The sequence below is a fragment of the Eschscholzia californica genome, unplaced genomic scaffold (genome assembly GCF_041429995.1).
Source record: "Eschscholzia californica isolate CP2 unplaced genomic scaffold, dmEscCali1.0.p SCAF_5, whole genome shotgun sequence".
Classification (NCBI taxonomy): Eukaryota; Viridiplantae; Streptophyta; class Magnoliopsida; order Ranunculales; family Papaveraceae; genus Eschscholzia; species Eschscholzia californica.
The window spans coordinates 46,988,624-47,014,890 of record NW_028238472.1 but is presented as its reverse complement, the minus strand read 5'-3'; the positions used below and the strand labels follow the sequence as shown (position 1 = coordinate 47,014,890).

The window sequence follows — 26,267 nt, the reverse complement described above, 5'->3', positions numbered from 1 at the left end:
TTTTTTTTTCCCCCTTAAGATTTATTTTCCCGGAAATTTTCTAAAATTCTACATATTCCCTTTAAAATTTCACACCCCGGAAACTATTTAGCTTTTCCCAAAGCGCTGGCCTTACTAAATCCGTCATACTCCGTGTACTTATTCAAATTTTCCAGCATTATTTATAAGAAATATAGTCGAGTTGTCAATTTCTTCCAGCATTATTTATAAGAAATATAGTCGAGTTGTCAATTTCTTCTACTATTATAAGGGCTTTATAAATGTCCACACTACCATGTGGCGTAAGATTTGGTTCTCCCGTGAATTCATTCGCAAACCTTCCAAAGACTTTCTCAGGAACAAACTTTGTGATCTTTGTCGTATCACAAATTTTGAATATTCTAACTTGTAATAATTTATTTTCAATTTGTTTATTATAATTACGAAATATTATGAAGAGCCAAAATAACATATTCGGGAAAAAAGAAATTACTCTCTCGAGTCTTGACTTGAACAATTTTGATAATGTTTCATGCTAAGCGAATTCTAACCATTAACGGAGTTTAAATTGATAATATTTCATTTAAGAATCGTTCATTCAAAGCCTTCGAGAGTTCTTCTGAATTTCCTATTTTATATATTCTGGCGCCTCAACATCTTGATCACTACATAAAACTCTCATTTGTACAAAGCAAAATGAGAATTCAACCAATTAGTTAAAAATGTCACAGAAATTTACAAGACTCGCATAATCCAAAGGTTCAAAAGTGTTTAAAGGAAATCCATGTTCAGACGCTCGTAAACTTAGTACATACAGAACAATTTATCATATCAAAATAAAGACTAACAAGCAACTTTCGATAATCTAAATCGCTGATTGAGGGGCCTAAATCGATGAAGTTGAAGTAGATCATATAGATATTAAAACGAATAATCAGACCAAACATCATATCGACATAGATTGCATTTACCGAAAATAACATACCTTTGTTGAATAACAAATGAAGGTTGAAGAGGAGAATCATGTACATTAGCAGCTCACGGCAGAGGGAGCGGGAGGATTTGGTTCATCAACTTGTTCCATTCGATTCCCATTAGATGCTTGTTTCTCCTTCGTCTCTCCAACCGATTGAGATTCAGTTTCGATTTCTTTCTCTTTCACCGCTTCAGAAGAATCAACTACATTTTCTTTTTCAACTTCCTTGTCGTCTTGACCGTCCACTTTCATGGTGTAGGGTAGTGGATCCTTCTCCTTCATAATTTCTTCGCCAGTTTGAGTTTTATCAGAAACAACTTCAATGGCTTTCTTCTCACCTTCGTTCATCTCTTCAACTTTTGGAACTTCAACAACTTTTCCTCCGTCAGTTTCATCAGAAACAAGAGCTTCTTTTTCGGTATCGTCTTTCTTGGTTTCTTCACTACCATCTCGGATTTGTTTCGCTTGTTTTTCGTCTTGTGATTCGATACTCTTTTTTTCGATTTCTACGTTCTTGTCCGGGGTTGCTTCTTCATGCCCTTTAGTATCTCCCTGTGCCGATTCCGCTTCTTTATCCTTCTTGTTACCTGGTGATTTCTTGCTACGCTTCTTCGTCGGGTGGTGTTCACCATCGGGCAGTGGAGTTGCCTTTGCTTTCTCACTAATCCTCACGGATCGCCTTGGAGTTTCACCAGTGCCCCAATCAAAGTCTGAGATTGTAGGGCCACCAGAGTGTGATTTGAGGTATTGTTCCAACTGCTTTCGGTTACTGATCTCCTCACCTGTTGGAGCACAGAAAATGATCTCGTTCTTCTTCGGAGTTCCTCCTTTCTTCAAAATGTACTGCAGAAACTAAAGACAAATGTCTCTTAACACTTAAAACTACTATACATGAGTCATGACTACTGAAACTTGTAATAAGAAATAAGAACAAACTCCGTCGTTTACTAGCATCAATTCATACTTTCACCACAAAAGGAAAATAACTCTATTTATAGGCACAATGAAGAAGGATAAATAGAAGAGAAGAGTACACAACCCGTAACAATCTTACACAACTTGACCTCTTATCCTTGTCGGATTAAGAAAAAGGACATAGTTGATGCAGTGGGAGAAAAAAGCTAAATTTCCTTCTACATGAGGGTTTCTTCTTCTTCACGAAGTTGAGAACCCGGAATTATTCTAATATTATACCCGATATAGTTGAACTAGCGGATTGTATCTGGGCTTGGGTCAAGACCATTTGTCTATTTAACTGCGTTCAAGAGTGGGTTTGACGATATGCTTCATTGAACTCGATAAAATCGATGATGACATGCAAAAACCCATCATGTTGATATGAAAGATTTCGAAGAATTAAGAAAATTATAATGGTACGCGGAAAATTCCCACAACATGTCTTCAGATCCTCAAACAAAATGAGACGTGGAGATCAAAATTCAAGATCGAATACACATACTACCTTCATAAGTGTACGTTTCCAAATATAATTTAACCTACTTTGTTTACCCATGTTATTTCAAGGCATCAATACACTATTTACAAGTTCTTAGTTTCGTTGTTTGTTTAGCTCTTAAGGCTTAAACTGAATCAATCAGTCCCTGGAGCACTGAGAGGACGAAGAATAAATGCTACCCAAACCACCGAAATAATGTGCGAAGGCCATGTCATCACCAACTTCCAAGTCAAGTCTTAATTATGCCGCTTCGAGATGATGCCACCACATCAATATGAAAACCTTGTAGGTATTAGTTTTAGTGCGTTAAATTACACTTTCAGGGTGATTGAAACTAGGAAACGACTTCGATAATAATAACTTGAAGTAGAATATAACGACAAGTTCGTTAAATCTGCCATTTAATGTCAAATCATGCAAGATATATGTTATCATGGCGTCATATTATAGGTAAAAGCACCGAAATTTGCATCTAGTAACTTCCATGTTTTTTTCCACTTAAAATACCTCATGTACAGACCACATTCACGATAGATATGTAAAGACGGATAAAGAAGAAAGAAAGTGGCACGAAGAAGAACTACAACGAAATCTACAACTCAGAGAATGATCTATAGTTTAAGAGGAAGTGCCTGGTAAGTTTCAAAAGATTAAGCGAGAAAGAAAAGAAGCTGAAGAACAATTTAAGCAAGAAACCACAATGGAGGAAGAAAAGAAGACTAAAATTCGGCTTTCAGCAAGCTTCTTAAGATATCTATATATATATATATATATATATATATATTATATATATATATATATATATATATATATATATATATATATATGAGAGATGCTAGAATCACAAAAGATTTTGACAAAAAAAAGTTCCCAGCTGATGTGGCGGTTGTGATTTTCATCTCTCAACGGTCTAGATTTGGTCAAAGTTTGAAACCACTCCCGCCACATCAGCTGGAATCTTTTTTTGTCAAAATCTTTTGTAACTTTATCATTTCCCTATATATATATATTATCAACAAAGTTCTCTTAGTGTCTACCACCCTTTGGTGTAACGGATGGACACCCCTCTTAAGACCATGAGGTCGTGGGATCGAGTCTCGGTGGAAGCAGTTGCCATCAAGATTTATCCTATGTAATTTAGGCTATGAATAATGTAATAATTTGTCGGGCTTTAGGCCTCTTCGTTGTCGGGTTTTAGGCTTCTTTCATTCTCAGTTTAAATTAGGCGGTTATCGTGCTCATTACATCTCCATGATGCACCAATGCCTTGTAACGACTAACGTAGACTGTAGTCGACTTCTCAAAAAAAAAAAAAAACAAAGTTCTCTTAGTAAATCAAGTAAAAACAAAAGAGAAACCACAGAGCATCAATTTTAGTGATCAAAACAATAACCAGATACAATTATTCCTTTTATAATTGGGCAAAATCTACAAACCCTAACAGCAAAATTTGTCAATTCCAACAAAATCAGCAACTTAGAAGTTTTAGCAAACATTCAATTTGAGGTAGGCAACAAGAATTTCTAACCAGTCTGTCACAATTACGAAGGATTCCAACCTACCCATAACATAAAGATGAACTGAATTGACCTAATTTGTATAATAAGAACACAATTATGAAGGATTCCAACCTACCCAGAGGGCAAATGAACAAAAAAAAGTAGAATTAAAGGTACTAGAACTTAAGGGTAAGTGAAGAAACCATGAAATTTCACAAAAAAAAAAAAAAGTGAAAAAAGATAAGGGTATGTGTGAGTGTCAGAGAGAGAGAGAGAGAGAGAGAAGGGTGAGGAGAGAGAAACCTTTTTCTTCCAACCAGGGGGAGCAGGAAGTTCCAAAGAAACAACTTCATCTTGTGTTGCCATGAAAGATAAAACCAATATGAAACTGCAAAAGAAAGAGGAAAGAGTTAGAGAGAGAGAAGATAAAACCTCAAAAAACAGAGTAAAAGAAAAGAGTAAATTAACCAAAAGACAGACATTTCTTTACTTGTTAATTTTGCTTCTATGTGAGAAAACAACTTAGAGAGAGAGAAAGAATTGAGAGGAGTGAGAGATTTAGAGGTTTATGAGGAGGAGGAGAAGATAGGAAGGAGTCTTCAATGTTGTTGTTGTTCTTCACAAGAGAGTTACCAAATTCGAACAAGGGTTACAAACTAAGGTTTTAATTTGCTGACCTCATTTCTCTCTCTCTCTCTATATATGTTTAATTAATTAAACGTGTTCTACCTAACCTAACGTTTTTGGAGTAATAACTGAATTCAGAACGTACCAACAAGACAAACTAGCGACACGTTTTCAGATACGGCATTCCCACACTTAACGATCCTTGGGTACTCGTTAACTAGTACCCGATCCTATGTATGGATTTTAACTTATTAGGGCTTTCGAAAAAAAAAATGTCCGACTCTTAACGATCCTTGGGTACTCTGTAGTGCTCTGATCGATTTTAACTTATTAGAGCATTCAAAAAAAAATATATATTGGGACGAAGGGACCAAGTGCATCTCAAATGCGAAACTTAAAAAAATCTATGTTAGTATTATGTTCAAGTTCTAATTGAGATTCTCATTTGTAAATGGTGAAAGTAGAGATTCTTCACTTCTTTTATATCTCCGATAAAACTTTTGAACTTGTTTTATTTACTAAATAATTTTGAGTAGTTCTTGTCATTGCCGCTCTCTGTTACTAAATTTTCATAAATCTCCCTTCACGTAATTGCTATATATTTTGTCAACTTCTTGTATTGTAGGAAAAAACTTGAGCTCAGTTTCTACAATTTTGGAACGTCAGACCGAGCAATTTCTTGTTCCTAACGAGTAGGGAGAGAGAAGAGGGAAAAAAACTTGAACTCGGTTTCTAGAGTTTTGGACCTTAGAGCAAGTCCAAGGTAGGGTGGGTTGGGATCCCAAGTTCTAAATTTGTCATTTGGAACCCCTGTTTTGAGCCTAATATTGGTGTTGAAAAATTGACTCTCCAAATTCAGGGACTCCAAAATAAGAAGCCAAAGCCCCTCTATTGGACTTGCTCTTACGGACGGGGCAATTTATGAAGAAGAACCCTTATACTGCATTATCTACCAAATTTAGGAAGGCACCCTGTATTATAAGCACCCATTTTATGCATGAATTACTTGCAAAATCTTCTTTTACAAAATTTAAATATAAAATATCCAATCCTAACATTGACAATGTATTCACATGGTATAAGAATCTAACCTATCATTATTTGATTTTTAAAATAACGATCATGAATTCTTTCCAAGACAAATAGTTTATTTCTAGTTATTAATTAACATTTCTTAGCTATCAATTATGACAATGACTATAATCTATTCTCCTGAAGTGTTAATCTATTCTTAGTTGATAATAAGAAATTCATTAAACTAGTTAGATGAAAGTTTAATCATTATTTTCAAAGTTTGTATATACATGTGAAAAGGGATCCTTTGGACTTGGCCAAATTATGAGTGAATACTATTTTATTTTAGACAACTCCAAAGTCCTAATCTTATGCATGTGAAATCATTTTCGGAAAATAATTTAGATGTTTATTTAGTGAGAGTCGTCCATCTATGTTTATATTATTCTATAGAGGTGTGTGAAAAGGTATCGAATAAGTCACTGAGGATACTACATTCAAAAAAAAAGAATCATTGAGGGTACTTAGGACATTTGTGGGTTAAGCGAAGAACGCTAGCCATTAGGATTGGATATGGAGGACGGAGAAATTATAGTTTCATAGTCCGATCCCAACCCCTTCAACTACCAAAAGACATTTTTGGCCTCTACAACATGATCCCAAGAGTAAAGAGAGATTTGAGAAAAAAATTATACCGATTTTCTCCTCAATAGTGGGTTCCCCGTAGCGACACAACAAAAACTATTGAATATTACTTGAAGAAGATGACTTGATAGAAGAAGGCTTGGGTCTCTTTACGTATTAGCTCTGATACCATAATAGAATTAGATTTTAATGTGAGAGAAACCGTGTATCTCCATGTCCATTTATATGTGTAAAAGATTACAAAGAATTTACAAATAAGGAAAGAAAGAAGCATGTTGTACAAGTAATTACTTTCTACCCTAAATAATGAGATTCCCCTTGTGGGGATCTCCCTAGTTGGTTTGCTCACCAACAATTTTATCCTTAATAGATAACAATGAAGTAAAATGAAACTCAATCTGCAATCTTTGATGAAGAGGAATGACACTAGAAAGGGTTCCTTTCTTTTCTTCAATCTCCAATTCTCTTAAAGTAATAGCTGCAAGAAATCTCTTTATGAATTCCCTACAACACTCTTTACCACTAGAGACCAACATCTTATCATCTTCACCACCACTATCATCATTAGTAGGAACCATTTCTTGATCACTTTCTCTCTCTTTATCAACAACCTCTTCCTTCTTCTCTATCTCTTTCTTCGACAAATTCGACATTGTTGAAGAATTATCAAACTTCAAAATATAAGCTTGGTTGCACCCTTCAAACAATCTCTCTCCGAAAGTATCAATCAAATAATAAGCATTTGCTTCAACTTTCAACACAAAGAAATGATCATTCCAACTTACTATATAAACTTTAGGTTGTTGATCTTCTTCTTCTAGGGTTTTACTTATTTCTTCCCAAATCGAATCGAAAGACATAGCACCCTTTAAAGATTCAAAACTTTCAGGACAAAAGAACCCAATGAATGATTTCTCTGACCTAACACATAATGGTCTAACTTTAGCTTCAACTAGAACAGTTTCAAGATCAAAGTGTTTGTCAGGGAAGTTTTGTAAGTAAGTTTCATTATCACAAAGCTTACGCCATTCTAACGATCCTTCTGTAATTAGGGTTTCGAATTCAAGTAGTGATGGAGTTTTTTTAGGGTTCGATTGAAGCCAGTCTGCTATTACTGCAACAAGAGCTGTACAAGCACTCTCACCTGCCGCTTTTTCGCTTCGTTGATCCATGGAAGCAAAGAACACATTGGTTTTTAACTTTGTTTGGCCATCTCTACTTATCAATTCCTTCTCTTCCCACACACCAATTGCTTGTTCTTGTGAGGTACTTGGAGAAGAACTTGTCGCCTCTCTTTCTTTTGTTATCTGACATGAAGAATTAAGAGTTAAGAATCAAAACTAAGAAAATACACACTATTCATCAAAACATATTCTTGATAACTAAAATTGTTGTTGTGAAACCTAATTTAGTCCGATTGCAACGCGGGTCTTACATATTTCCTACTAGCTAGCACATACATAAATATAATGATGGGTTATGGGCAAGCAGAGTTCTACAAGAACAAAATCTTTCACAAAATTCTTACAAAAGGAAAACAACCAAAATTATGCCAAGTAAACACGTGCCGTGCAACGGTGATCGGGAGTACAGTAACATGTACGACCGAGGAGTAGAAAAATTAAACCAACCAAAATGTGAAGGTTGAATGAAGCACGTAGACTTATACGAAGTCCAAATAAGTAAAATTTAGCAATGGTCAAATTAAGACATCATTGACCAGCTTTCGTCGTCATCATAACTGACAAAATTAGTTGTTGGGCTTAGTCCCAACCGTTGATCCTTACATACAAATACATAATCAACAGTTCAGGTCTAAAAGCACCATTCTCCAAACGTACTTCAACAATAATGATAATTTTATCTGAGGGGGTAGTTTAGTAATTATAATAATAATAATGTTAATTAAGATTATGAAGTAAATACCTCTTTTGAAGAAACTGAATTCTGGTCAACGATTTTCTTCTCGGTCAACGGTTCATCTTTCTTCTTCACCGATCTAAAACTCAGTTTCCTTTTTCTCCAAAACCCAGCTTTTATAACTGAATCGGACTGACTCCCTAAACTCATTGATCGTCCAACTTGACTCAACACATTCATTTCCTTATAATCAAGCAATGATGAATCATCTACCTTAGTGACAAACTCGGAATCGGAAGGAGTCAAACCTAAGTTGTTATCTGGTGAAGTTTCTGAGTCAAATGTTGTTGACTCGTCCGTGTCAACTAAAAACCTGTTTGATCCGATTTGATCATTCGTTTCTTCATTCTTCTTTTTCTTCTTCTTCTTCTTACTTTTTGATATACCAGTTATATCCTTCACCATTCTGAAAAATCCTTCTTCTTTATCTGACTCAGTTGAAGAACCGGTGCCGATTTCTACTGACTCAGTTCTCAACTCGACAAAACTCACCGAAACCTGTGGGACCCACAAATAAACATTCATTAATCACTTATCTAAGAATCTTACCGTTAATTACGACAATAATTTCACTTGACTACAATACCCCTACTAATGTTCCTTAATTACAACGAATATACTTACAAGAAGAGTGGCTTGTCCGGTAACTCCGGCAACCTGAAAACTGATCGGAATTTTCCTCTCCGTTTCAGCTTCCTCCTGAGATACCAATTCTGCTATATTCAAAGAAACCGATCCGATTACAACGAATTTATTCTTTGGATCCCCACTTTGCCCCTGTACATGATGAAACCAAATGAGCAAACCAAAGGGTAATATGGTCATACAACAAAAAATAAATGGAACAAGAATCTAATGATAGATTTCTTACAAAGAGAAGATTGAAGGAAACCTCCCAAGGTTGAAAAGAATTGTCTTTCTGAAAAATGGGGAAATTACAAACACTTTCGAATTCATCTTCCCATTCGACATCGATACCGTTACGTTTAATTCGTTCTAACGTGACGTTTCGGGTTGAACTTGACCAACGACGTAACGATGATAAACTAACTTTGGGTCCTTTCCATTTCATTTCAATAGCCATAACTGTTTTTTCTTCTTCAAACCCATCATTGATATTGAAATCTTGAAGCTTTAATGGCTTCACTTTTACTTGAAATTTCTTTGAATTTGTTGGTGGCCATGGCGACCATTTCATCATCTTCACTACCATAATATTCCCTTTTTTCTTCCTTTTTGATTGAATGTTGGAATTTGTAGGTTTAGGTTTGGGAAGATGAGGGTAGGGATCTAGAAAGAGATAGAGAGGGAGAAAGAAAGAAAATAAGGGGATGGGTATTGGGGTTAGGGTAGGGAGAAAGATTATAAGAAAAAATGGTAGTAATAAAATAATAATTGGGGGAAGGGATGAGGAAACCTGAGCTGTGAATGACAAAGAAATATTTCTTATTTGGTTTGAACGTTAAGGAAATTAAAATTTGTCAAGAAATATTATTCTTGGATGAAGTCCAATTAAGTACGACTATTTTGTACAAAGTCCTTGACAAAATATGAAACTTGTAAACTGCCCCCAAGACAGTTAGTTTTGTTTGTTGAGATGGACGCTTTTTTGTTCATACAACAATTATCGTTATATGTCCTTCGATCAAATAAATCAAAACACAGTACATTATCAACTTTGTCATCTTTCAACAAAAAAAAACACTTTGTCATATATGAAATTTGAGTCAAAATTTTAATTGATTCGAGATAGATCTCAGAATGTTTATTCTTATGCAACAGTTATATTTAAACGATTGATTTTCGTGGATTTGGATCTATTTGTTTTAGACAACAAGAAAAAGAAAAATTATCTTCCTAGGTTACCGAGTTCTGTTTAGGGGCGTTGGCTATGTTGACTAACGGTCAAGGGGGTTTATTCAAATTTTCATCTTTTAGTGAATTGTTGGTTGGTGATAAAGTAGCCGTTAGATCATCAAAGAGTCATAAACGACAGTTGAAAAGTGACACGTCAACACGGAGAACCAATAAACCACGTGGAATGTGCGTTATCTTAATGAGGGGTTTCTTTTAGGTTAGACAAGGAGTTGGACTTAATTACGAAACTAACCAAAAATTATGTCTCAATCGATTAACCCTAGTTTTGGTATACCTAGCTCACACGTCATCAGATGGCATATCAAACCTACTTCTTTCCTAAGTAATTTGCACGTGTATAGAGACGTTTCCACGAAGCTCTTCCTAGGAATTTTTTTCTTTTGCAAAATATTTGAAATACTCTAATGCAGTGGCCACTCATTGAAGGCGAAGATGACGGTAGTATTCAGATAGAAAAACTTGCTCTACGATCTTGGTCGACAACCACGCTGGTGGGAGTGCCCGTGCAGCGTGACAGTGTCATTGATGCAGGTCGTGCACTTATATCAGAATTCTTACCAGAAGATGTTACTTTTTACTAAAATTTCTTTCGAATTTTGTCACGCATAATTCAATTGAGTTTGGTATTTAATATTAAGTAAGACGTTCGATCTCATCAAACTTAAAGAATACTTTTGAACTTTGTGAGAACCGAGAAGACAAAAATAAAACTTATATTTTTGAACTAAAAGAATACTTTTCTTTGTAAAAAGAGTATACATGAAGAAAAGACAAGCTAGTCATTCCCCTCATTTTCCATCCATTCCAATAAAAGTATATGGTAATAATACAAATGATGTTAATATTATATTTTTGAACCCTTAATATTTTCTATCATCCACTATTAATATTAAATTTCAGAAGCTAGATCAATAACTTCTTAAGGTTTTCAATTTCTAATTATACATTACCTTAACTCGAAGTGAAGGACCAAGTCATTATGTTTTCACGGAAGAATGAGTACCTAGGTATTTTCGACAAGAAGTGATTTCTTTCTTATACTTGTTCAATCAATAGGAAAGAGTTCTATGAGCCAAAGTAATTGTACAAGATTCTTAGGGAAGCATCCCTATCGTCGACCAGTACCGTGGTCAAGAGTTCTATAACCCCACAAAGATTCTTAAAACCTTTCGATTTGAAGTTAGTGTTGGAAAAATGATCTAATCCACAGATAAAACTACGATATATAGACATATGGCATCAATACGAAATAAGTTTGAAGGTTAATATCTTTAGTTGCCTGGTCCAATGGCTAATGACTAAGCATTAAAATATAAATCCATTTGAATTGGTAATCTTGTTGTCTTCCCCTTAATATAAAATAGACGGAAATTATGAGCGGCGTTCAAAAATGGAAATAAATATTGTTAGTTTTTGGGTGAAGGAAATGATAGTTAAAAATAATCCGTGAAATTTTTTAAATTTAGTGTGATCGTTCTAGAAATACTCAATTTTTATAATTTATGTCAAACATTAGAAAGAAGACTAGCAATCTGTCTATATCAACACGCAAAAGCAACAGTTGAAGTCTTGAAAACAAACAAACTTTGTAAAGTTAAATTTTGCACACGGATTTGACCAAAACTATATCACCTTTTGGGACTCTAATTGGATGAGCCCCAACATTTTCGTAATCTAAATTTTAAACGTTTTGGTTAGGTCAAATATCTGGAATTTAAACCTTAGTTGTTCATATCTAATGGTTAACATTCATAACTGATTCTTTATCCTCTTCTTTTATCACTCATATTAGGAAAGAAAGAGAAGAAATAAAATGAAACCCGACTGTATTTCTTTCTCAGCTCAAAGTCGAGGTTAAATGTACTGAAGATTGGCTAAGAACCGACTTAGGCTACCTGCGAATCCAGAGAGGATTCCTGACTAAATGAGAGATCCAACCCCACCCAACTACTTAGTTCATTAATCCCTATAATATAACAATGGAGACATAAGATCAAAGACTACACATTTAACCCCTGTGGTGATTACTAGAGAGTTGAACCAGTAAGAATTTCAGGAAAAATATAACAATGAAGACATAAGATCAACCACTAATATTGAAGACTGAAAAAGCTTTATAATCTGTTTAAAACTAGCAGATGTACAAGTTTGCACCTAATGACATGAACCCTAAACTCACCAAGATCATTAAATTCTCATGGTGTTTTACAAAAGAAAACTGGTGGATCCAAAAAACAAAAAAAGTGAATATAACTGCTAAGAATCAATAGATAGAATTTCCACCTACTGAACTGAAAGATATTCTCTTACTTTTATCTGAACCAAAGTTAAACTTGGGACTCGAACCTTCAATTAGGGTAGATGAGCTCGTGGACGGAAATGAGAAAACAAGTTGACTACGGGTTGTATTGGTGGAACCAAAAGTGAAAGACGGTTCAGATAAGTTGGAGCTAGAATTGTTTGAAGGAACTTTCAGTTTATCTGCTGATCTAGGAATAGCACTAACTGATGGAAATGGCATTATTGTTGGAGTTGGTGGTTCTGAGAGAGTACCAGAAGAAGTAGAAACAGGAAAAGTAAAACCAGAACCATTTTCGAAGGTGACTCTTTTCTTAGGATCAAATTTGGTAATGGAAATGGAGGTTAATGCTGGTTTATTCCCAAAGGTGTGTGTTGGAGGTTTCTTTTGTAAGTTTGGTGCTTCTGTGCCGGGATTCTTTCGAAATAACCTTGAAGCTTCTGCTGTATCGACATGATTTTGGAAAGGTAATGGCTGATTCTTCTCACTATGTGCATCAGCACCTCTTTCTCCATTGACCTGCAGGACACAGATATAATGTTACTGTTAATCGAACAAAAACAACAAATAGATACTATCAGCTAGTTTTCTCTTCCTGTTGTCAGGAACTTTCAAATTTCACAATTTGGGATTTTCTGGTGGGATTAGTACAGACATGATGCTAGTCTCTCTTCTCTTTTCTCTATCCCCTGCTCTAAAACTTTTCGATTTATTCTGTGCTTCCATAAGAAACCCATATTCCTGAAAGTATAATTTCAGAAATAAAAAAACGTCTAATGCACACAAAAGTTGACATATGTATATACTGTATGATATCATGAGGTATATCAGAAAAGCTATTTGCAGTCAAATCTACCCACCCTCAGTAGATCCTCAGCCTACATCTGATTGTTTTGATGGACCAAATAATCATCAATTCATTTCTGGTCTCGACAGATTAATGGAGCTTAGAAAAAGATCAGGTGACATGGGGGGATTTTCCTGCTAATCAGCAGAACCTTTGACCACATGTAGTAAGAAACGTGAAGGATTATTTCTAAACCAACCATTGCAAAGCTTAACACTATTATAACAATACGGCCCAAATCTATACTGATATTCTCCTGGCTTCGCCTCCTTGCCCCACGCTTAACAAGAACATAGTTTTTCCATGGCGGAGAGGCTCCACAACCACCTAAAAGTCCTGTTTTTCCTACGAAAAGGGGCTCCACAGCCCACCTCAAAGTCCTATTGTTAATCTCAAGCTCACACCTACGGCACACACTTCAGATGCTCTCAAAGTGACGCGGGAATATCACATCCCCAAGACGTAAGAGCGAGGACGACTTTGGCTTTGATAACTTATCTGATGATCCAATCCCAAACCACACGTTAAAACCTTCACTCACTAAGCACTGCCGATGAACGTTTCAGTTAGTGATATTCAGCAAGACGAGACTTCAATATATTCTCAAGCTATAGTCTTCGTAAACATGCCCATGACATGAAAAGTGCAAGCTACCAGAAGTTCACTAGACCACAGTATAGGCATGTATTCAAGGAATAGATGTTAGAAATATAAGCACATAATAAAATTAGAAAAATAACCCATTGCATAGGTCAATAACATACCTTTTCTGCAATAACTTGAGAATCTTGAGTTTGCTTGACATCCATGGATGGCCTTGCATCGTTACCTACTACACCATTCATACTAGAAACTGTGTTGAAAAGTGAAGCTTTTGATTTTGCTACATCACGGTTTTCATCAGCTTTCTGCTCAGACTGAGAAGAGTTACCTGCAACTTCCTTTCCCTTAGCAGAGAACTGTGGAATTGTGAGGCTACTCCTGTGTTGTGCTTCCTTGAACTGAACATTTGGTGTGCCAGTAGTTGACTCGGGAAAAGAAGATTTCCTCCATGATGTGACCATCTTTAACTCATCAGATTTCTTTTGGGGAGTGGTGGTGGTTCTGTCAAGGTGCTCCAATATTTTTCTAGCCACCTCAGAGGACTGAGGATGAACAGTTGAAACACCAGAACTAGAGCTAGGTGGCTTGCTAGTCAGAGTCTGGAAATCCACATTGCTACTTGTTGATGGTCCAGATTCCAGGTCATGCTTGTTCTGAAAGAAGCCTTTGGCAGCATCCGAATTTTCTACCCTATTAAATTTAGATAGATGAGGTGAAACAGATCCTCTAAATGGTGTCATTTGGCGTGTCCTACGAATGGGGCCAGCTGACCCAAAGCCAACATTAGGAGACTTTGTCCTTGTTACCTATTGGCACATGAAAGGAAAGCTATCACTTCCAAGAAACAGAAAGACAAGATATACTTAAAAGACAGCCCCTGCTAGAAAGCTCCACTATAAATTTATCAGTTTTTTTCTGTGTTTTCTATAAGGCTTACTAGTATGAACTCGCCTGACTATAACCAAAGTTGGGTGTGTACGATGGCTTCAACTGATTAGATGAAATGTTAATAGATCTGTCCCTGCCATCTTGCAACTAATAGTAGGGGGAACAATTATCATTGAATACACTGATTAATATGGGTAATGGAGAAATGCAGGCTATAAACCACCAAATACCTGGGAGATTGACCTTGAATGAACAGGCCTAGAATATGGTGTTCGCGGTAAATTGTGAAGCCCTATTCTTCGCCTTTCAGTTAGTGGGGTTTGATAAGCACGCTGGTCCTGAACCACGGCACCTGGCCAGCATATGGACGACTTCGGCGTAGGTGATGTAGTAGATGGTTTTAATAAAAAACCACCTGTAGGTAAAGGAGTTCTTTCGTCTTCTTGTATTGGAGAATTAAGGCCTATTTCTGCAGTTCGTCCCCCCATGTAAGCTTTTGCAATATCTATTGGTGAAGCACCAACTTGATCTTGTAACTAGACAATGGATGAAGGATTAAACGTGTTTGGTAAGACTTCTAGGACATGTATGAAAGAGCAGCCCAAATAAACATAACTGATAACTTAATAAGATTCTTAGTTATCCATTGATGCAGGTTGCTCAAAAGATCAACAGTTACTTACTCTCAATTGAGGAAGAGGAGTTGATAAAGCTCCATTAACTCTATCCAAATTTCTTTCTCTATTTTCTTCAACTGGTGGTGTGTTTTCCCTGACAAGTGGTCCCCTATTGGCTTCTGACCTTGAAGTTATGTTCAGATTTTCAGATAACCCTTCATCAACATCAGATTGATCAGCAACCCTTGAACGCAATAACTCCGTCAAGCGATTAAGGTCATCTCTGCATTGCAGTAGAATTTGATTACATGGGAAGCCAAAAATCATTCATGACTTGAGGAGAAACTGATCTTTTCCACTCGCTAATAAATTTGTTATTTAGCTATATAGTGAGTATTTTTCTAGGGTCAAACAAACGAACATTTCAGAGTTTAGTAGGAGCACGCACTTCAAAATTTTGTATACATTCTATGGATGACATTTTAAACACATATTCATGTATAAGAAGTCAAGAACCAAACTAATGTGATAGAGAAGAACAGGTATGTATAATTAAAAGGAGTTTCATATATACTAGTCTTGCAGTTCCCACTTGCCTTGAAAATGTTTTTTCTTTCATCATCTGCTCAATTTCAGAAAAACTACTAGAAACAAACGCATTGCCTAATTGTTCACCGACCCGCTCATCAATGTCAGAACCGGATACTGATCTGTCGGTTTCTGCAGGACCCTGCCCTCCTTCCACTGCTATAATAATCTGCATAACAAACAATGCCAAAATCTATAACTGAAAAAACGAAATGGACGAGAAGCTTCACTCGGAAAAACAAGACAGAGGTGAAACTGCATGTATCTACTAAGAAAACCAAAGTTCATCTACATGAAGCACCGGTTCGAGCTAGACCAAGCACCAGAACTGAACTCTTATAGTTGGTTCAAATTGGGCGCATAAAATGATTTCAGAAATTTTGCGGGCAATAAGAAGGGTGGGAGAGTTGAAAACAACACAGAGAAACTCTTCTGAAACAGATCAACAGGTCGACCCCACCACATCCAGGAAAAGTATCTTGACAGATAACTCAGGCCAAGCCAGTCTTGTTCAGTGAATGTGACTATATTCCGCAATATTCTGATTTTACCATAATTTCATGCAACAGTTTAAGAGAAAACCTATTTTCGCATAAGTAAATCTCAAAATATGATAAAAATGTACTGTGCTACCGAAAAAGCATAAAACAAGCATAATTTTCATTGACATGTAAGAAGAGTTTGTGAAGCAATAAATACTTATTCTTTAACTACAATTAGAATTTAAAATGAGGAGATGGATAGCCTTGTACAATCAGCAATTCAGCATAACCAGATGCTACTTGTGGAGGGCCTCACCAGATTAGGCCTTGTAGCATCATAGCTAGTCAGTTAAGGGAAGAAATCCTAAGTAGATGGTCTAAAGATTGTAAACCGGTAAACCCACATACCCGATCAAACAAGTAAATTAGTCAAACATAAGTACGTAACCAAAGAAATTGTTAGTACTTCACTGTAAAGCCAGGCATATGCAGACAGAAGAATAACTAACACAATGTTTTAAAATACTAACTATAAAAAGTAAAGGAGTGCTTCATTTACAAGTGAACAACAGGAAATATTCCTTCCACTAAACAATAGAAGACTTACATTTGATTGGTCCTCTGGATTTTCATCACTATCATCTTGCTTTGTATCTACAATCACAAGAATTAATTGACAAAAATTTGTGAGCTACATGTTATTAGAGGGTTGACTTCATTTAAGTAAGGGTTCTTTTATTGCCCATAATGGGGAGAAGGCTTAGAGAGCATAACTTCATGAGATAATATAGAAAATCAGAACAGATACAAGAAGAGGCATAATAAATTCATAAGGTGCAATCTGAAGAACTTGTTACAATAGACTATGGATTGATTACACTACAAAAGATACGGACAGAAAGAAAACTCCCTTCTCTTTTAAGCTAGATGATGAACGAAAACGGATAATAAACGAAGAGCGGAAGAGACATTAACTAGCTTCAGAGTCTAAAAGAACAGTTGATATGTGTGCTTCAATGCTCACCTAGTTGTTATTCGCCACTCTCTGCATTGACTCTATTGCCTACCCGGATGAATTATTGCATAATTGTTTTTTTCTACTTACTGTTATTCTTGCTTGTTTCTCTGCATGTTCGCAGTGATTTAACAAATAACACCACAAAGCTATTGAAGAAAACAAACTAGGAGTTTAAGGTGTGTAAATATGGATTCAGTTTTTGCGTCATAAACGAGGCTTGCACCTTGATGCTGCTGCAACACAACGTTTCGCTTTACCAGCAAATGTGTTGAAGGCTTAAAATGGAATTTTAAACCATTAGCTTTATAAACAATCCTTGTGTTCCAAGTAAAAAAAAGGCACCACATAGACACAGAATCGACTGACTCGTGTTGTCCCCTAGTGACATCCAAATAGTATACACTAGAACCCCAAAATAGCTAGATCACCTATTTACCTGCAAGGACATGAGACAGCCTCCAATGTCACAGGGTACCTTAGATGTGAGCCATTTGGCAGGCGTGAAAACTGCTAAAGAGATCTGCTAGCCTAGATTACCATTACGAGTCAAGACCACAGAGATATGACATGGCAGAACCTGTCAGACTGCCATTAAGAAGGATCGTGGGTTCCAACTAAGTCTAGTTGATTGACCAATTGTAGTTCGACAACCATTCATCTTTCCATCCGAAGATCTTTTATTCAAATCGATAAAAGTTTATTCCCTTCAGTTGACATTTATACATGGTAGTTCCTTCATACTATTTTATCAGCGCCTCCATTGCACACTCGCCAAGGATGACATAACAATTTAACGACATTGTCTTGCAGTTCGTTGATTAATTAATTTCAGGGAAAGATTTTAACATGTTCTTGGTTTAGAATTACAACGTATTTGTTTCCCACGTTTTCTATTATTTTTGAAACTGGGAATTAATGTAGAAAAGTATATAATACAAAAGGAAGGAAGAACCTGGAAGTTCCTCGTAAATGTTGCAAGTTGTAATTACAAAATTAGTGCTTCCTCCTAGTACCCCCGTTTTCTTGCAGGAATTGGAATTTCGTATTCTAGATAAAATTGAGTCCTTGTTTTTCTCAAATAGTGTAAGAAACAAGTGATTCATTAGACACTCGTCACTTTTTCAGATAGATGGGGAACTTCATTTGACGTTTCACATGATAATGTAGGATTCTATGTTTACATCTTGTTTTTACTTGCATAGTCGTACATAATGATGTTAAGTCTACAAAATAGTAACATAGGTTAATGTCTTTTGTTTCATTCAAAAGAAAAATTAGAGACCTAATAACTAAGAGAGGAAAAACTAATGTACATCCATTTCCTTTCAATGTGGTTCATTCAAAGTTTCAAAAAGAACTAAAGAAAGATGTAAACATATGCCCCTGATTTGGCCTTTGCTAACTGCCCTAATCTCAAAACTGTGTCAGATACCAACACTCATACAGTATCAACTCTACAAAGTTAATCGACATTCCAATCTGAATACCTAGTTTTGGTTCTTGCACTAGACACTAGTTATAGAACATAAGAACCCTAAAACCTAATTAGATCCTCAAAGGGTTTGTATACAAACTGAAGTTAAGAATTTGAAGATACCTAAGTAATTGTTAATCGAACGAATAAGAACGAATAAGAACGAATAAGAACGAACAATTGAACTATCACTATTCAGTGGCAGAACTAATAACAGCTCAAAATCAAGATAAAAAAGGAAGCAAAAAGGGATCAACCCTAATTTGAATAAGATTGAGAAGTAATGCATGAAGAAGAAAGATAGAGAGATAGAGAGAGAGAGAGAGAGAGAGAGAGAGAAAGAACAAACCAGAAGGATCGGAGTCAGAGCCAAAGAGGGCTTTGGAGAAGAAAGAAGGTAAGATTCTGGTAGCACCATTAGAAATAAGGCGAGTAGCAGGGTTGACGAGTTTCGATAACCAGCCACCACCACCACCATCGATTCTTTGCTGAGTTTGGGTTTGTGCTGGTGGACGATCGTAAGGAGTCTTCGATAACTTCCGTGCCGCTGGTTTTCTGAACTTTCCACCACCGCCACCACCTCTCTCTCCTTCTCCGTAAAGCCCTCTCGATGTGGTAGCTTCTCTCTCCATTAACACACAGTTCTCCCTTTCGACTGAGCTTTTTGGGGGAGAAAAGGAGGCACCTTTTTCACAATTTCACCGTTCTAAAATCTCACTCTCTCCCCCCGATCAAATATACTACTAATAAGAAACGTTTGGAAGTGAAGCCACTCGCCTTTTTGTTTGGGGTGTTTCTAGCACACTTTTTATTAGGGATGAAAAATGATAGTACTAGAATAGGTTACCATAGTAGATTTACCCTCTGACCTAGATAAAAATCAGCCAGACAGCCAATTGTCAAAAGAAAATATAAGAATTGGCCGAGATTGAAAAAATGCATTGAGAGAGAGAAAAAGACTTGACTCCAAAGTGAAGAGCATTACTAATTACAGATACTCCTTTCAACTGTTAGGATTCGTTTGTTATTTTTGCATATTCTTCGAACTACTTCTTGGAATTTCTTTTCTTCGGAGGCTAACGGATGTTAATGTCAATTTTTCATTACTGTTAGAATCTAGCATCGACGACTCACATTATTTTGCATCAAATGGTCGGAATTAACTCATAGTTTATGACCAAAATTTTTCTTCTGTAGAAGAAGTCCACTTTTGAACCAATGTAAACTCCATTATTTTCATATAAATTTTTATAAACTACTTAAGTTTAGTACAAAACACTAAAAAAATTACATGATCCATCCATATGTAGCATTCATCAATTCATTAACATGAACATAACCTTCATTCAAAAATATTGAAATATTTATATAATGTTCCCAACACTTTGTTCACATTCATCCATTTAGGAATTTAGTTTTGTCAAAAAATTACAACCTTAAACTCTTAAATCAAAGTAACTTAGCTCGTCCAAAAAATAACAATCTTTAAATCAATTAAGTATTTTTATGTTATCCAAAATATATATCAAAAAATATAAGTTAATCAAAGTTAACAGTAATGAAAAATTGACAGTAACATCCGTTAGCCTCCGAAGAAAAGAAATTCCAAGAAGTAGTTAAAAAGTTAAGTCAAAGTTAATCAATGTTCCAAACTAAAAAAAAAATCAAATTTGTACTCCAAACTCATCACTTGGAACATTACTTTGCCCCTTTTGCAAAATATCCCTAAAGAATTCCCATCAAAATTTTAGTTCTAGATCAAAATTCGAGAATTTGAGACTGTGTGAGCACACCGTGTTTTACCACACCCTCACATGGATAAAGAGACACTACAAAATCTGAATTTTTCTAAGCCCATAGACATTACAAGAACAGACAACGGAGTGTAACTTCGCTTTTGGTTAGTAGCTTGTATCTTCCTCAGTCCCCGGAGTCTTGGTGGAAGTGAATTATCCCGTGAATTAAATAGCAGTTATAAACTAAAGATAGTGTAGATGGGCTTCAAGACCTTTTGAGATGGCCTCTTAATTTTTTTTTATATGGCCTCAAGTGTCCACGCATCCTGCTTATAATGGTAAATGCGCTTATTCACTGTCGTATCCTTCATCAACTATTCATATTCAAAAAAAATTATTCATATTCTTTGACAGTGTAAATGGTTATACGGTTATGCCTCAAAAAATGAATCTGCAAGCTCCGACACTTTCTTAAATCTAGTTCTTCCTGATTAGTTGCAAATGATGTATTAACACCATAAAATGATTCTTAAAGTTCTCTATCAAAAACAAGTACAGACCACTTCTAAAAAAAGATGAAATGAACGCAGAGACGAGAATTAAAAAGATGTAATGAACACAATGACCCGAACTGAAGATGAAAAGGAACACATGTAAAAAGATCCTGATAAAAAAAAATCTAGGGGGGGAGGGGGCGGGGATCTATGAAGTCTATACAATTCCCCATGAAAATATAAGAATTCTGCCACCAAATTATCTCTAGTTTTTCTTTTGGTCTTCTTTTTTGTTTTTTTTCGTTGAAGAGTTCTTTTTTCGTTGAAACCCCCTTTATATTGATTGTACTTTGAGTCCAAAAGCACATGAATCATGCAAGACTTGTCTGAGAGCATCATCCCATAATTTTGAGCAGCCAGCCCTAAACTTTTCTCAGAAAAGGATGTATGGGCCAAAATATGGGTTGCACTGCCCATGTGGGGGCACCCTTCCTAGCATGTTGCCATGTTGAGAGGAAAGATGATTTTGGAAAGTAATAGGATGGGATATGTTACAAAAATATCCTTACAATCTTACTCCAGACCTAAATACGTATCAATCGTCAAGAGAGAGAAAACAATCATCAAAAGAGAGATATGACTAAAAAAGGGAGACCGTTAACTTTTTGTAGGTCTAAAGTGGATCTTGACTTGTAGTCTCTTCTAGCATTAATCAGAAATAAAACCGGGCTACCTCATCAACTACTTAAATGTGGTCAGGCAAACATTTTCAGGTCATACATCACCTTGCTCTAGCAAATGTGTGTGCCAGAGATCTCTTATGGAAAATATCATAGATTTCTCTAATAGAAGATAAAAAAGTTTACAACCCCCTTCACTTTCATTACTCAGAGCTTAAGAACTTAACCCAAAATACTTGTCAACATTTAAGATGATCTGGTTACTTTCTCATTGATCTCTGCTCCCTATGTTACTTATGATTTTATACAAAAAGAGAAAAGAGAAAGAGTCTAGAGAAAGAGAGAGAGAGAAAGAGAGAGAGATCTAGGTTGGAGCTGCCACATGAGAAGCTCCATTTAAGAAACTTGTTTGCAGAGAATGATGATTACTACTATTATGCTCTGTTTCATCTTCATCTTCCTCTTCAGCATCCCACAAAAACTTAGCATATGAAGCAAGAACAAAACTGCAATTCCAATTACAAAAATTTAGCTGAATCCATTAATTTTATAACATCAAAATAGAACCCATATCTTGAATAAAGTAAAGATTTTAAAATCTGGGTAATCAAAATTTGTTGATTTTGAAAAAAACCCAGTTTTTTACAACTGATTTGAAGTAAATTTGAGATTGGAAATTACCAGTCATCAGGAGCAGCTTGAACAGCTTGATCAAAGTAAGTATGGGCACGAGAAGCATCTTTATGTGTTTGCCAAATTAGATCTGCATAGAGTGATAAAACTTTTCCATCACTAGGGTTTGCTAGAATTGCTCTTCCACAATATTCTTCAGCTCTAACTACATCACCAATCTGTTTTCATAAAAAACAACAATTAGGTTAATCACAACATACATTTTAAATTTTTAATAGAGAGAGAGGGAGAAAAAGAGAGATTTTTCGAGAGAGAATTTCATACATCTTTCAAGTACTTGGCATAATTTGCAAGAAGAAGAGAATTTCCAGGATTAGATTCAATCATATTCTTGTAATATGATTCAACTCCCTTATTTCCACCATTATTATAATCTGAAGAACCAAAATCTTCATCATTATCTCCATCATGAGATCTTCCTCCTCCTCCTCTCCGACCACCACCACAAATCTTACCACCATCACTTCCATTTGCACCACCACCAAAAACTGGAACCAACCCAGAACCAGTAAAACCCTCATCTACTAATTCATCTAACCCAGAACTACTAAACAATCGATTAAGAGAAGATTTAATTTCTAAATCTTGTTCTTCCTTTTCTTCTACATCTACAGAAGAAAACTTAAAACTACCCATATCTAATGAGTTCCTCCTCTTGGGTAGAACAGAAGATTCTCTCAAATCAGTTTCTGATAAAGCCCTATCCATCTTTTTCATTGAATCTTTACTTGGTGAAATCAAATTTCTTGAAGATGTTTTAGAAATTGATTTTGATCTTGGAATATTAGGAATTTGATGGATCAATTCTGGTTCTGAATAAGATTCCTTTGTATGAATATGAGGAACCCATGAATCGAAAATAGGAGCTGAAGAACTTCTCATTAGCATTTTTTAAGTTACCTCTGTGTTTAAATGTTCAAAACCCTAAAACCCCAAAAGGGTTTTTTCTAGAGAGAGAAAGTAGTGAGAGAAAGGAGACTTGAAGTGGGTACAGAGTAGGAAGAAGAAAAAGTAGTTGGTTTATAAAGAGAAGAGAAAAGAGGGATTAAAGAAGATGAAGAGAAATGAATGTGAGCCGTTGATTATGATTATTTGGAGGGTAATGCATGAAGTACTGTACGCACGTGCTTAAATTGTTACGTGGGATAATTATATGGGCTCAAAAATGACAACCTTGTTTTCGGTAAATAGTAAACTGCCACGTTTAATTTTTGACCACGTGATGGTGGGGTCAGTTTTTGAGCTGTCGACATAAAAAAAAATTGACGGCTCTGATTGTCTGCAACTGTAAACGAAAAAGACCCCTTCACTTTATGGATCTAACCACGACAGAAAGTTTTAAAGGGGCCTGGTGATTTTGTTACGGGTGCTTCTGAACCGTTGGTAGCCCAAGTAGTTCTAAGGTGTTGATATAAACTTCAGAAAGTCTTCGAGGTCTCAGGTTCGAATCACAAAGAATTTGGAAATTTTGATTATTTGAATTGGAATTATGAGGGTGTAAATAATATTGTTGGGCTTCAGATCATTGTCTTGTTGGACTATAGGCCTGGTCTTGTTAGTGTTTGAGTGAGCAGTTATCGAGCTTATCACATCTATGATGTATCAAATGTCGAATATCACGACGTACGTAGATCATAGTCGTCTTCCGAAAAAAAAAAGTAGATACTCTCTCTTTTCCTTCGACTTAGAAATTGGTGAATTCGTGTAGATTTAGTTACAAAATCATTTTGTCTTCCAACATTAGAGTTGAGTTCGATGGATTTTAATTCGAATTTTGTAAGTCTATTAGTTTTAACTTAGGTTAGGTAGGAGGTGAAAATGTGGTGCTTGTGGTAAAAGACTAGACACTATGATGAGCAAACCAAAATTATTGACAGGCAAGAAGGGTTGGTGGTCAATCGTATAGGATCTAGTGAGGACTTCAACGATTTATTTAGAAAACTAGTGAGTGGTTAAAAGTTCAGCATTTAGAAGAGATTTTGTCGAAGAAGTGACTCTATAAGTATTGAAACGATTACTATTTTTTAGTTTTAGCAACTAAGAGGCAATGTTGCACAAATTCTCAAAAGAATAGTAATCGTTGTACAACAAGTTTTCAAATTTGGTTGATGCTTCACAAGTTTTCAAATTTTTTACTAGCTAAGTGATTTATAATCTAGCCAGTTTTACAATAAAAAAGTTTTCACGGAAAGAATTTGTATCCCACTTTTGAATCTCTCTGCTTTCAGGTATTTTCTGGAAAGGTATATCTACCCTTTACGTAAGTAGGTAATGGTTCTTATTTACGAAAACATTATACATCACAAGTTCTCAAAGTCATAACTTTGATATCAATAGTATCATACGTACTCTTAGATATTTAATCTAATTTATAGCTCTAAGATCAGTAATATTTTGATTCGTGCTTTAACCATTCCAACATTGTTCAAATTAAAATTATTATGGAGTGATTGAACAAAAAGTTTGTATATATCATATATATATATATAGCTACTAAGAATTATCAAATTAGGTGTTTGTGTAACATCATCCCTAAAAAAAATCTTCTTAACAACCCATCAACTTCAAATAAACCATCAATCTACTTCTAATGGAAAGCATTTGTGAAGTAACTTCAAAATTTATTGCCAAATAAAAATAGGTTAAGATATTAGGACATTGACTATGTCTGATTTTTTGGTGTTCTAGTTTGACACGTGGACCAAGGTGAAATATCAACGGCCCAATAGAACCATGACACATCATTTAATGGTATCATTACCTACTTACGTATTGTTAGAGACTCCAATCAAAACACTACACGTAATTATGTCACATCTTCATGATAGAGCATTTATGTATATAATTCATTATTCTCCATTAAAAGTTTAAAATTGAAATTGATGTTACCGGCTCTGAGATGGTGACTATGGGATGGCAATATAGGATATATGGGATGATCCATCATAGTGGGCCTGGTCCAGAGCCTGGCATAGCTGGGTTGGCCCGTCCCAATCTACACTCTTTATCCGCCGGGTTCATGTCGATTGATACTTGCGGATAGGTTTCTAATAGTTCAGTTTGAAGTGACATCGTAAATAAACCGGACGGAAATGAAGCGCAATCCTCTTTTATTCTAGATGAATTTTTCGCATATTTCGTTCTGCTATGTTCATGTATGCATGATTTACAAAAAAGAAATATGCTATTAGGACCGTTCTAGTTAAAGCTCTTGAATATAAATTTATGTGAACATCATACAGAAATACCGTTAAATTGCGTTGAATCTAAACTTTCACTCTTATACAGTGTCCAAATTGAATTTATGTACAAGAGACAAAGTGACAGCGTAATATTTTTAGTATTCTTTAACATGATGAGATTAAAACACAAAGATACCTCCTTAGTGATATGATGGAGTGATAAGATGGGAATATGGATGATATAAAAGAAATTAAGAAATGACTGATGATAAGAGACTTGTGTACTAAAAGGATGGACTGGTTTAGGGAAACAACTACCACCTTCTTTCACTTGGTGGTGATCAATTGATGTTAACTCACTCCAAATAAGAGAACTTAGAGAAGATGCCATTAGCTAGAGTTAACCTAAACAAATATATTGCTTAAGTTTATTTTGTAGAATTAAGTGGTTCTTTATTTATGTATGTTTTACAACAAGATTATGAATATACAAACTTCTAAATGTATTTTATGAACTTATTTTTACTTATAAAAATTGTAGTCCATCATTCCAACTTTCACTATGTCATGAAGACAACAAAGAAATCTTTTTAGAAAAATACTACTTGACTTGACCAATATTGGAATGCAAGGGTCAAGCAAGGCCAATTATTGTCACATGTCGACGTCATG

At 35.5% G+C, this 26,267-nt stretch overlaps 4 protein-coding genes across 7 annotated transcripts; all 4 read right to left on the bottom strand.

The window, feature by feature from the left end:
- Positions 1 to 660: 660 nt before the first annotated feature.
- On the bottom strand, positions 661 to 4,645 carry LOC147539863 (methyl-CpG-binding domain-containing protein 11-like). Of its 4 annotated transcripts, none has more exons than XM_086641615.1 (3): positions 4,391 to 4,645; positions 4,214 to 4,298; positions 661 to 1,807 (listed from the first exon to the last, which is right to left on the bottom strand). In XM_086641615.1, the coding sequence occupies exons 2-3, from the start codon at positions 4,274 to 4,276 to the stop codon at positions 1,010 to 1,012; spliced, it is 861 nt and encodes a 286-aa protein (XP_086497741.1). In that variant the 5' UTR covers positions 4,277 to 4,298; positions 4,391 to 4,645; the 3' UTR covers positions 661 to 1,009. The 4 variants fall into 4 exon arrangements, with proteins under 4 accessions (XP_086497741.1, XP_086497742.1, XP_086497743.1 ...); XM_086641616.1 differs by having other exon boundaries at positions 4,401 to 4,645; XM_086641617.1 differs by having other exon boundaries at positions 661 to 1,798; positions 4,391 to 4,637.
- Positions 4,646 to 6,375: 1,730 nt separating this feature from the next.
- Positions 6,376 to 9,553, bottom strand: LOC147539862 (uncharacterized). The gene is made up of 4 exons (XM_086644448.1): positions 8,988 to 9,553; positions 8,741 to 8,893; positions 8,123 to 8,614; positions 6,376 to 7,503 (listed from the first exon to the last, which is right to left on the bottom strand). Exons 1-4 carry the CDS (start codon positions 9,327 to 9,329, stop codon positions 6,529 to 6,531), a joined length of 1,962 nt encoding a protein of 653 aa, XP_086500574.1. The 5' UTR covers positions 9,330 to 9,553; the 3' UTR covers positions 6,376 to 6,528.
- Positions 9,554 to 12,072: 2,519 nt separating this feature from the next.
- Positions 12,073 to 19,879, bottom strand: LOC147539861 (nucleoporin-like protein). Its single transcript, XM_086641878.1, has 7 exons — positions 19,160 to 19,879; positions 16,926 to 16,972; positions 15,845 to 16,005; positions 15,315 to 15,531; positions 14,862 to 15,167; positions 13,905 to 14,549; positions 12,073 to 12,812 (listed from the first exon to the last, which is right to left on the bottom strand). Exons 1-7 carry the CDS (start codon positions 19,440 to 19,442, stop codon positions 12,258 to 12,260), a joined length of 2,214 nt encoding a protein of 737 aa, XP_086498004.1. The 5' UTR covers positions 19,443 to 19,879; the 3' UTR covers positions 12,073 to 12,257.
- Positions 19,880 to 21,858: 1,979 nt separating this feature from the next.
- LOC147539860 (uncharacterized) lies at positions 21,859 to 23,535 on the bottom strand. The gene is made up of 3 exons (XM_086641877.1): positions 22,678 to 23,535; positions 22,402 to 22,571; positions 21,859 to 22,226 (listed from the first exon to the last, which is right to left on the bottom strand). The coding sequence occupies exons 1-3, from the start codon at positions 23,299 to 23,301 to the stop codon at positions 22,085 to 22,087; spliced, it is 936 nt and encodes a 311-aa protein (XP_086498003.1). The 5' UTR covers positions 23,302 to 23,535; the 3' UTR covers positions 21,859 to 22,084.
- Between the last annotated feature and the right edge of the window lie 2,732 nt (positions 23,536 to 26,267).